General features: G+C 34.0%; 3 protein-coding genes and 1 long non-coding RNA gene across 6 annotated transcripts in view; 1 reads left to right on the forward strand and 3 right to left on the reverse strand.

The window, feature by feature from the left end:
* The window catches only part of LOC108977518, a 2,967-nt gene extending 2,508 nt beyond the window's left edge, over positions 1-459 (reverse strand). The window contains exon 1 of the long non-coding RNA XR_001994043.1: positions 261-459. This is a non-coding gene — a long non-coding RNA (uncharacterized LOC108977518). The remainder of the gene's footprint in view (positions 1-260) is intronic.
* A 680-nt stretch (positions 460-1,139) lies between these two features.
* LOC108977517 lies at positions 1,140-3,503 on the reverse strand. Of its 2 annotated transcripts, none has more exons than XM_018947228.1 (6): positions 3,417-3,503; positions 2,382-2,758; positions 2,165-2,324; positions 1,780-2,076; positions 1,506-1,722; positions 1,140-1,437 (listed from the first exon to the last, which is right to left on the reverse strand). In XM_018947228.1, exons 2-6 carry the CDS (start codon positions 2,747-2,749, stop codon positions 1,250-1,252), a joined length of 1,230 nt encoding a protein of 409 aa, XP_018802773.1. In that variant the 5' UTR covers positions 2,750-2,758; positions 3,417-3,503; the 3' UTR covers positions 1,140-1,249. The 2 variants fall into 2 exon arrangements, with proteins under 2 accessions (XP_018802773.1, XP_018802774.1); XM_018947229.1 differs by lacking the exon at positions 3,417-3,503 and adding an exon at positions 2,949-3,347.
* A 613-nt stretch (positions 3,504-4,116) lies between these two features.
* Positions 4,117-7,777, forward strand: LOC108977519 (isocitrate dehydrogenase [NAD] subunit gamma, mitochondrial). 2 transcript variants are annotated; one of them, XM_018947231.1, is made up of 8 exons: positions 4,117-4,289; positions 4,413-4,490; positions 4,581-5,252; positions 5,314-5,421; positions 5,486-5,672; positions 5,733-5,808; positions 6,853-7,256; positions 7,331-7,777. In XM_018947231.1, exons 1-7 carry the CDS (start codon positions 4,233-4,235, stop codon positions 6,875-6,877), a joined length of 1,203 nt encoding a protein of 400 aa, XP_018802776.1. In that variant the 5' UTR covers positions 4,117-4,232; the 3' UTR covers positions 6,878-7,256; positions 7,331-7,777. The 2 variants fall into 2 exon arrangements, with proteins under 2 accessions (XP_018802776.1, XP_018802777.1); XM_018947232.1 differs by lacking the exon at positions 6,853-7,256.
* Positions 7,778-8,430: 653 nt separating this feature from the next.
* On the reverse strand, positions 8,431-9,510 carry LOC108977516 (60S ribosomal protein L27). The gene is made up of 2 exons (XM_018947227.1): positions 9,452-9,510; positions 8,431-9,024 (listed from the first exon to the last, which is right to left on the reverse strand). Exon 2 carries the CDS (start codon positions 9,014-9,016, stop codon positions 8,609-8,611), a length of 408 nt encoding a protein of 135 aa, XP_018802772.1. The 5' UTR covers positions 9,017-9,024; positions 9,452-9,510; the 3' UTR covers positions 8,431-8,608.
* Between the last annotated feature and the right edge of the window lie 2,411 nt (positions 9,511-11,921).

Here is an 11,921-nt window from a genome sequence, read left to right on the forward strand (position 1 = left end):
GTATGTAAACTTTTGTAAGACTGTGTATGTATATTCCGTAATATGCATTATACRTACGTATATAATTTGTATATACATACGTATATCACTTATATATGATTCTTCTTCATTTTTATCGTTGTAAAACCATTTTTTGGATAGCTATTTTCATATATTTTCCTTACTATTTGATACATTTTATCAAAATTTACTTTTAAAATGTAGGCGTTGTTATTTCGTTATCTATATGTATCTACATTAGCTTAGTTGTGCACACTCACACTTTGAATAAATTTTCTTTGAACACATATACACACATCTATCGACTTTAGTAGCTTTCATCACTTAATACATATTTTCTTATATTTAATACGAAACATAACATGAAATATAACAATATTTTCAAATATTTTCCACAATTTTATGCAACTAAATGAAGAATAAATTGAATTCGATTTTTCACTACGTGTTACACTCTAGTTACACCTGCCTTTCATATACGTCTGCTAAGAAATGAGAATTATTTTGTCGTGGCTAATAAATGGTGAAAATTTTTGTAGTATAACATAGGGTAATCATACACACATCTCGTTGAAATTATATGAGAGAATCACTACGGGAGAGAGCAATTCAGTGTTGCATTGAAAGGTATGACATGAACCGTCAATAACAGCTGGTTAAACGACAAGTCATATACAAATGTGAATGCGTTACATTCACCAACATCCGAACGCACAAATCGATTYAAACAACAGTTCACGTTTGGTCACCAACAAAGAACTACAATTGTGAATTAACATTAAGGTCATACTAAAAATAAATACAAATAAATATTTAATTCACAGTGATCATAAATGATATGAAACGGTGCAAATTAACAATATTATTTAGTCCTTACTTGCCTACTTTGCAAAAACGCATTTGCATTTTTATATCGGATTACCCAGCTTGCGAGTTCATTGTTAAGAAAAATTAGTTTTCTTTGATGTTTTTATCACCCAAAGGAAATGTGGCGGACTATAGTATACATTTTTTTTTATTTGACAAGTTAAAAATAAATTTTTGTCAAATACATCTCTACAACCTCCGAATATATTGCTCAATCTTGTTATATCCTTTTATCCTATAAATAATAATCAGTTTCAACTGCTTTCTCACATAGTTTATTAAAATGTTTAAATTTTTTTTACATACATACATTATTATATAACAATCTGTATACATATACAAAATCATAGTGGTCGCATACCCCCTTCATAATACCTTTTTTTTACAGAATACCGTTACTTTCGAAGAATTCCAAGAAAACTTCCAATCTTTCGCCATATTTTGGATTGTCGAAGATTTTTCGTCGATTGGCTATTGCCTCATCAGTATTCAAAATGAAATTTATGGGGTCTGACAACTCTGCATGTTCATTAATCAATATTGGTAACAAGCACGTTGCCGACGTAAGACCTTTTGCAATGAAAAAAAKCGTTCAAAAACATACTCATATTAGTTATTTGTAAGTTTTTTGAACTCACCATGGAAACCTTTACTGATAATAGCCTTTCTTACATCTTCGATTGTGGGTATACGCTCATCATGTTCTAACTTGTGCAATAAAGCAGACAACACCGAATGATAGATGGTCAATAGCTCTTCAAAGTGATTTTGGAAYACTTCCTTTTGCCACGATGTAAAAATAAAAAAATTCCAATCGATGCCTGGAGAACCATAAAATCCTTCTTGATARTCCACCTATTTTTCGTCGATTTACTAATATTAATCACTTTCATATTTCTCATGAATACTTACGAATAAAACGTCCACGACATTTCCGCTAAGATCCTTGCGGAACATCATATTATTCACCCAGACATCACCATGGTTCAACACATGATAACGGTCCGTTTGACTGCGACTGAAAACATTTATCATCTTTGGAATAATTTTTTCACCGAAAGCTTGCAATTTCGTTACGTAACGTTGTAGTTTTGGATTGGTTTGGCAATACTCGATGCAATTTTTAATGGTATTTGTATAGACGTCATGCAGAGGCGAAGGTTGTTCGGATATATTGCTGGGCAAATGATGCCGGAATATATCTGGATTCTACAAAATACAAACATTTAGTAAGTAAGAACATTTGATGTACATACATATATGGGAATTAATATGTATTTTGTATAAATAATAAAACCTTTTTATAGAGAACCATAGTGACTGCGTGGAATTTGGCCAATTTCTCCAGTATCAGACGACAACATTCAAAATCTAAGCCAGCCTTAATATTTTCGATAGAAAAGCCTTGGAGTTTAAGGTTTTCCAGAACTATAATGCGTTCATCCACATAAATTGCTCTACAATGGTAATTGGTAAAATAAGCGACTAAATCAGTTTGTTATTAAGATACTAACCTGGGACCAAAACATGTTTCGTCTTTGACGCTTCGAAGCAGCTCTTCTGCTAAATCCATTATTACATTATATACTTGAGCTTCACGTACGAAAACGTTAAAACCTTCTTCTATTTGTGCGAACAATTCGCTTTCTAAACGTGATTTTACAATGAGTTGTAATTCCTTTATGTCTGCCAATTCCGGTTCCGTTGTATACAAAGCAGTTATAAGATACATACARCTTGCATAGTTTTCACCTTTTTTAGTCGCAGGTATTTTTGTGAATGATATAATTTTACCTAAATGGTTTTGTGTGTACTTCTTTAGAATCTTCGTCAAATATGTTGTGTCCAACCAGGTGGGTTCTCCGTTTTCGTTATCGCTCATTTCACAGCTCTTTTTTTTAAACGTAAAAGAAAATTGATTTATACGAGTTTTAATGTTATGAATGGATTAATTAATTTAGTGTACCAGGAGTATATATTATATATATAAATTTCCATTAAATCATTCTCATTTCGTAATAATTCAGACAAACACCAAATATCCAACAAATCACCTATTGATTAGATCACTGGTTAATTACCCAATAGCTTTACTAGACATATCCGTTAAAGTTTCTATGAGTTTCTTGCCGCCCAATTGACAACCGAAACACCTCATTTCTTTCTAACGCTAAGGTCTTATGAGTTACGCGGTGTGTGTATTAGTTTTCGCGCTAATTCTTTCAAAATATTGCCGTTTCGATAGCCATGACTTGCTGGGTACCATTCTACGAAGTAATCATAGTTATCCCCGATTTATCATAGATAACATTATCAGTRCCGGCGATTAAAAATCACATTCGAACAAATGGTATGTAGTATATGCATAGRTAAAAATTGATAACGATAAAATTCATAATAATTTCTTTGTATGGACGTGACTATGTAAGTACACATGCATATGCGTCTGCAATTACATCTTYTCACAATTTGTTATTGTATGCTATACATATATTTCTAAGAGACATCTAGCATTATTTTATACAATTAAATATCTCTATTATTGCCACCTTTTCCGCTATGTAAATCTTGCTAATTTCACTCGTTAATACCACTGTACAGACCTACTCCAAAGTACTAGTTACCCTTGAGAGCGTTCCTTAGAATTGTTTAACTTCTTGCATGGTTGCATATCTGAACCTAACATTTTGGTGTGGTGAATATTTTTGCCACTGCCTTTGTGAAAAAGAGGCGCAACATGTTTTTGAGAATAATGCTGGTACTCGACGAAATATTATTGAGAACGACTAAATTTAAGCTGAAAACATGCTAAATATTTTCATATATTCCATACTTTTATGTAACTTTTCAATATATTTTGTACATATTGAAAATAGTATATACCATTGACCGCTCAAAGTCAGCCATTTTGAATTCAAATCAAAAGGAATTTACTTTCGGAAAACACTTCCTCTTGAACTCATTGAAGTACCGACTTTTTTCATAAAAATTCGGATTGCAATATTAACCGCAGTTTGTAAGGGTTGACAAGGTATTTCGAAAAATGTTTATAAATAATTAAAAGTAAACAAATGTAATTGCAATTTTACATATTATAGAGTTATGAACGAAAGTTACGAAGGCTTTGTTCACAATCATTGCAACAGTTTGACAGTTTTTTATTTTATGACGTTRCTTGTCGTTTTGATGTCTATCAATTTTTGATATTAGCTGAAAATAAAGTTTCATTCACATTTTTATAATTGTGAATGGCACAYTCGCACTGAAGCAGCAGTGCGGTCGCCGAATCAGATTTGGCAAAGTGGATTTTTGCAAAATTATTTAGTTCTTGTAGTAATTAAGAAAAAAGTGTAAAAAATTATAAAATGGCTTTACGTTATACTCAACGCTTACTGCAAACTCAAGTGCCATTTCTGACTCGCGTATGTATTAAAGAGATTATTTTTTAATATTTCTAAAAGGTTTCACTCTAGAATGATAATTACATAAGAAATTTCAAGCAAAACGTTGATTTTTATACAACTAAACACTTCTTCCTTTACTAGGGCTATCCTCTGCTGGTGACAAAGGAAAAGGGCGAAGATGTAGCACATACCAAGTCGGCTCTCCAAAAGAAGTGGACGGTAATTATTGCTGATCTTTTTTTTTTCTAAATATGTCCCCTTAAAATGTAAACAAAAGTGAGGTTAATCACTGTTTATCCTACTGTTTAGGGTGTTGATATACCATCCGCACAATATGGAGGTCGTCACGCAGTCACAATGCTGCCAGGCGGTGGTATCGGTCCCGAGTTAATGCACTACATTCGTGAAATTTTCCGTTTCGTTGGCGCACCCGTTGATTTCGAAGTAATTGAAATCGATCCTTCTACTGAGGGTAATGATGACTTGGATTATGCCATAACATCAATTAAACGTAATGGTGTTGCCATTAAGGGTAATATTGAGACGAAATCGCAAGGCTTAGATGAGGTGTCACGTAATGTAGCYATTCGTAATGAACTCGACTTGTACGTAAATGTTTTACATTGTCGCTCATACCCCGGTATACCGTCGCGTCACAAGAATATCGATGTTGTATTGATTCGTCAAAACACTGACGGTGAGTACGCTATGTTGGAGCATGAATCTGTACGCGGTGTCGTTGAAAGCATGAAGGTAGTAACGGTGGAAAATGCTGAGCGTGTAGCGCGTTACGCATTCGAATATGCGCGTCAGAATAACCGCAAAAAAGTCACAACCATTCACAAAGCCAACATTATGAAGTTATCCGACGGTCTTTTCCTTCAAGTTGCCAAAAATGTGCACAAGGAATATCCTGAAATCGAACATAACAACATGATCATCGATAACACATGCATGCAGTTGGTGTCTAATCCACATCAAGTAAGATACAAGTATCCATAAATTTTATGATAAATACAATTTATTTACGTTTTCCATACAGTTCGATGTAATGAACATGACCAACTTGTATGGCACCATTGTGTCCAATGTTATTTGCGGTTTAATTGGTGGCGCAGGTCTGCTCTCTGGTGCTAACTACGGCGATCATGTAAGTGAAAAATCAATTATATTAGGAAATTATCTTAGCAAATATGCCTTAAATACTATTTTAGTTTGCCGTCTTTGAACCCGGCACCCGTAATACTGGTACAGCTATTGCTGGAAAAAATATTGCCAATCCRGTGGCAATGATAAACGCCAGCGCTGATATGTTGAACCATTTAGGACACAAAGAACATGCGCGTGTTATTTATGAGGCGACATATGAAACTGTGGTTAATGATGGCATTCGCACACCAGGTTTGAGCGTTAAATATGGTGGTAGTATGTTCAAAAATATGTTTTTTTTTTGGGTTATAGATTTGGGTGGCACTGCTTCCAGCACAGATGTCGTGGAAAACATCCTGAAAATTTTGGCCAGAAAACGCGTGAATTGGTAAAGCAATTATACAACCCAAAGAATCATACAATCTGTTACAGCCTCTCTCAAGTGCCTACGTATATTAGTATAGCCCGCCTGTGGAGTTGTTATTTTCTTGCAACTTTTATAATGTGCTTATTTAGTAGCTATTCAATGCATGCATCTATATGTTTTATGTTTTCGGCAAGACTACAATTTTAGAAGAAAAAAACACGAATTTTATAAATTACGATAGTAAATATGCATTGAATGGTTAAGCTTTAATGTTATTGTATTTTTAGYGTGTTCGTTATATATAACTTATATTTCGTGCATACGTTCACTGTATGTTTACTTGCACATTTTTATTACGTACTATAGATATAACATTTATCTACTCTATGCTTTTTATGCTTTTACTAATTATAATCAAACTGTTTCGGCGCTAACCTTAATTTACTACTAACGTCCGCTTGTATTAAATATTTTTCTAAATCCCTTTTACTTTTGTAAATTAGTGTACATTACAGCTATATTTGGTGTGTATCGTTCTTCTTCTAATACTTTTATTTGTTTTTAGTAGCCTGGATGTGTATTTAGAGTCCAAAAATACACAATTTCCCTTTCTGGCAACCRCATCTACATACAACCCTAGTGCGCCTCTTATTATAACAAGTTGGGCACCTGGTCAACCAATTCTTTACACACATACATTTTCACCCTCAAACACTTGTGATAAGTAAATTTGTAGTATTGTTTATACATTTGTATCCCCACAGATTATCTCGACTTGACTTTTCTCCTTAGCTTGTGCTTGTAACCTCTACATTTATTATATTTTCAGCATCGTCTTGGCGATGCCGTCTTCTATACACTTTCGATCTCTTTCCAAAATTATACTTRTTTATGCATATATTTGAATATTTTTTTTTWAWTTTKSCCMWTTYYWWYMMCMAAAAAAWTWAAWYYWMYTWMMMSSYKSCCSSCCCSSMMCMWKKWATCCGATAACCGTTTAACTGTCAACCAAAAATAAAAACTGGTTATGTGGGATCCCACACAATGCACTGCTATACACCACAGGCCTCAAGGACAATATCGCGATTAAGATTAAAGCAAAAATTAGTTTACTTTAGTTTAAGCCGTTTAAAAGTTACAAAACCGCGGTCTGTTATTGTCGCTATTTGACTGTTTCTAATCTGTATTATGTATATTTATGTTAACACAAACAAACAAACAAAAAGTTTGAAAAAACGCCAGCATTCAATGCACTGCAACTAAGCCAATTGGCATTAAAATCCAAAATCTGGTATCCAATCAAAATTATAAAACAAAATMCGACGCCTGCGCTCAGCTGCAATAGATTGCAATGCCCGCTTTGATATTCAAACCTTGATCCGATTGTGCGCTACTAATAAAAACGTGTCGCCACCTCCTCTGTTACTCCCTGTGTTGCGTGTCGGCGTATAGGACAATTGGAGCAGCAGGTAATTGCAACAAGAATTAAATACATTTTAGACGGTACAAATGCATATTTACTAAAATCTCATTTCTTTTACAGATCCAATTACGCAATCTGGGATATGGCGCGCAAATCGGCACGAGAACTTATTTGCATCCTGTTTTTGTGTTGCGATTTAACGTTTGCTTGATTTAATTTTTGATTTGTTAGCTTCTGCGATTTATTCATCTAAGCAATATACAATAGCGTGAAATAATTTGTTTACATCTCCTTATAGTTTTAAATTGTAYTAGAATTTTCAAATTGTGTTTGCTTTTATTCAACCGATTGTGAAGTGGTCGAAAAAATCTCAGATATATTTAAAATCGCTTTATTTTTACATTTATTTATTTATGAGCAACAACCACTATATAAAAAAAAAAGATTGTTAACTTAATCCATTGTATTTGAGGAAAAATGTAGAGCTATTTACGTGTATTGACCATCATACATGCTGAGCGAAAATATTTTGGTTGCTTCAATAAAGTAACTGTAAACAAAAAACAAGACCTTTTTCAATATTTACTAATTTGGTTGGCCGTACACGGGAAAAGTAAAACTCCTTGAACTTAACAGGTGACAAATTATCAAGAAATGCAGAGCATATAACCGAGATGTGCTATAAMAATAATATATAAACAATTTATCGCAATATTGTAAAATCAATACCAATACTCTAAAAATCATGTTTTTCAATCTTGTCACAAGTCGTTATTACACATTGGATATAAAGCTTGCGATAACTGTAACACTCAACGCGGCACTATGCTTAACATTTTGACTCATCGTTAACATTATTATTATGTAAAAGGATGTTATAATTTAAATAATTTTACTAAAATTAGCAATTTTTAAATTTTACTACAGAGAATGCAAGTTCGTTGCTCGAACGAAATCAAGCCTAAATGTATGCAATACATAACAGATACTATTTCCAATTTGTCTATACGAGGTTARATTATTTCTAATAAATATACGATTCGACGAAAACCCACAAAAAATCATATAAACAAATGCCACTGCACTTTAATTGCTTCGCTAAAACAGACTCGACGGAATGCAAAATTGTTGCAACTCTAATGGCAATCTACAACCGCACACAAATGCACGCATCACATTTACCGCACAAGGAAAGATTGCAGAAAAAAAAAATACACAAATAATTTTTAAGAACCACTTTATTTTAGACTGTTGATTGCATTCCAACATTCTACTATCCTGGTATCACTTACATCTTTTCTGCTCTGCTCCACACAATTAAAACATATAAAATTATGTTTTTAAATGTATAAAAATTAAGGGGCTTATCTACGTATCAAGTAATCCAAAGGTGTTAGCTTAGAAACGCAGCTTCTGGAAGAACCACTTGTTCTTGCCCTCTTTGTAAGTGGATTCGAACTTGACGCGTGTTTGGAAGCGATGTGTCTTCTTCTTAACGGGGTCTTTCAGATCCTTTGGCGACAATTTCTCGAAAGAGATATCGTGCACCGCATAACGGGTGGGCATCAGATGGTTGTAGTTCAACACTTTCAGGAAAGGCTTGATCTTGGACTTCTTCTTCAACTTGTTCTTGCCCATCTTCTTGGTCACCTTGCGTGGATACCGATCGATACCAGCGACAAGTGCGTGTCCGAATGGTTTTTCGGGTGTACCATCATCCGAAGTCTTCACAATAATGGCCTTACGACCTGCGTAACGTCCACTAAGGACGATTACGATTTTACCTGTTTTCATAATTTTCCTCATCTTGTCGGCTTTTGGGTGCAAACAATCGTAAACATTTTGTGTACAGATGCAGATGCGTATCCGGAGAACATGAAAATTGTAGAAAAGAATTTGTTACAAAAAAAAAAAAAAAACATCTCCAACGCAAACTTTAACGAATTCGATCAAGTGAAATATAGAAATCACACAATTTTACGAAACTCAGTCATACAATAACATATTTGTTTAATCARATTTTATATGTTGCACTGAACAATGGTGTTGGCGATGTAGAATTAAAACATTCTTTTATACACTTTTTACGCGTTAATATTAATTCAAAACGCAATAATAAATGAACTATGACATTATTTGAAGTTCAATTTAACTTTTYCGTTCATGTAATTGTTGCGATTTCTCAATATTTCACATGATTTTTTCGATAAAAAATCAATTTAAGCACAAAATTCCACTTACAGGTCTTATGGCTGACCGGATATAGAGAAAGAGAAACGGGTTGACATTTCCCACATTGCCTTGACGTTTCACGAACGTCAGAACATTCAGCAGCATTTCAGCGGTTTACGGCATTGCCAACATGACATTCAACTCAAACGTAGGATGAGCGCTTTGTAATAAATTCATAAATTGTATGCACAGAAAGCTGTATAAGTTGAATCTACTTATTGATTTATTGTTATTCATCGGCTTTTTAACAATAYATTTTTCAATTCATAACGTAAGGTTTTTTAAATATAAGTAGTTTGTTTTTTACTTTTGGTGGCAATTTTTGCAATTTTCCATATGTTGAACATTTTGGAGACAATTGTTGTGTCCATGTAATAAGAGATAATACAGTGGCTACCCAACTTCCCAAATGTATATGTTTTATGGCAGTATATTATTAAACTTGTAGTCTAAATTCGACATAAGCACATTAACGCTATATTATATCTGGCAAGGTTCCAAGCATATGCTGAATAGCGGTAAAAAGTTTGAATAGTTTTTCACCAATTCAAATTTATGAAAGCATCTAGATATAATAAATAAATTAAAATATTTAAGAGCTTTAAGAAYGACGCAACCATTAGTTGAAGTTTTATATCACGAAATGTTTTGCAATAATACAAATACAAAGAAATAAGTGAACAATGAATGGCAAATAGCAAAGCACCACTTAGGTAGACTATGTAGGGGGTGACAAAAGATTCTTCCAAKAGTTTGCACGTTTCGTTGCCGCCATCAGCCATGACCTTAATTTGTTCGCACTGCAAGTATAACGTGTGGCGTGCAGCGCGTTGGTGTTTTGCGGCTGTKGCGCGGCGTGCTTGTTTGTGGTGATTGCACTGACCGCGTACAAGAATRCAAATGTATGAATAAGCAAGTGGCTGTGACCATCATTGGGATGGTGTGTTATTGCATTTATTAAAAATGAAAAAGCATAGGATGCAGATATAAASTGGACTGTTGTAGCTCGTACCGTAGTCCCTATTTAGAACTTTTGGCTTATAGCTTGATGTACATATGTATGTATTTCAGTTGTGTGGTCAATGTGATAATTTATTTTGCTTTATGATATCGATTTCATATTTAACTCTTCGCTAAGGTAAATAGAGAAAATGTCGAATATTATACGCAAAGAAGCGGCAAATAAGGCCGAAGCGTATTTATGTAGAACCTCCAGAGGTGATCTAGTGACTGATGCCAAGAGAATACTAAAACTTYTTCCTGCTGAATGTCAGTGAAAGAGTAACACCAGGATATAGAGATCCCGATTTTCCAATCGATGACTATGGATCAAATGTGCCATTCCCGATCACGAAGAAGTTCGAATAGCTATTACTCGTCTGATAGCGATGGGAGCTGATGGATTGCCGCCTGAGCTATTCAAATACAGCGGCGAAGAAGCATTTATCAGATTATTTGTAGAATGTAGTCTAACGAAAGTATGTCCAACGATTGGAATTTAAGTATGCTCTGCCCAATCCACAAAAAGGGAGACCCTACAATCTGCGTCAACTACCGAGGGATAAGCCTAATAAACATCACATACATATAAGGTTCTATTGAACGTCCTGTGTGAAAGATTAAAGTCCAGCATCAACAAAGTGATTGGACCTTATCCATGTGGCTTTAGGTCTGGAAAATCAACAWCTGACCAGATATTCACCATGGCCAAGATCTTGGAAAAGACTCGTGAAAAGAGGATCGACAAATATTACCTCTTTGTCGATTTCAAAGCTGCTCTTGATAACACGAAAAGGACTTAATGCCGTCATGTCTGAATTTGTCATACTGTAATAAAAAAAAAAAATAAAAAAAATACGTCATTGTTGAACCCGTCATTATCCACTTATTTACATTGCGTCAATTCTTATTTCTGTTTTGCAATTTTCGCACTTTGCTTTGACATAAAATTCTTGCAGTAATGGTGCATTTCCTCCTGCTTCCGTTAGTCACACGTCTAACATGTCTTTTGGGTGTGTTAAGATGTTTAGTGTTTTTGGCATAGCTTCTCTTTTTATTGCATTTTCAGTTGTCTTGCGAGACTTGCCAAATCGTTTTTCTTCATCCGATCATTTTGGATACTAAACAAGAAGAATGAATCGTTTATATAATGTACACATATAGTATAACAAATCTGTCTACTTTTTTAAGCAAGGCTCATTAAGTTTGTACAGCCAGTGCGATGTTATTGGAATCCACCCGGATTTTATCCAGTGAAGGGATGATATTTCGAGGATCTGATCCAATTTGTGTCAATGAGTAAAAAATGTCTATGTTAAGATTAATATACTTARAAAACTTTTATTTATTTTTTTTAATTTCCGACAGTCTATTGCTATATTACCTTGAAAATAATATTTTTTGCTTCGTTTGCGAAGTGATACCGAGAACATCTGCAAGTTTGAATGCTTTTGTTTCGAAGTTTTTGAGTATGACACAG

This window comes from Bactrocera latifrons, unplaced genomic scaffold, assembly GCF_001853355.1.
Source record: "Bactrocera latifrons isolate USDA-ARS-PBARC rearing strain unplaced genomic scaffold, ASM185335v1 scaffold_901, whole genome shotgun sequence".
NCBI classification, from domain to species: Eukaryota; Metazoa; Arthropoda; class Insecta; order Diptera; family Tephritidae; genus Bactrocera; species Bactrocera latifrons.

Coding starts and splice junctions, on each gene's coding strand:
- LOC108977516 (XM_018947227.1), bottom strand. CDS start 9,016: ATGAGGAAAATTATGAAAACAGGTAAAATCGTAATCGTCCTTAGTGGA.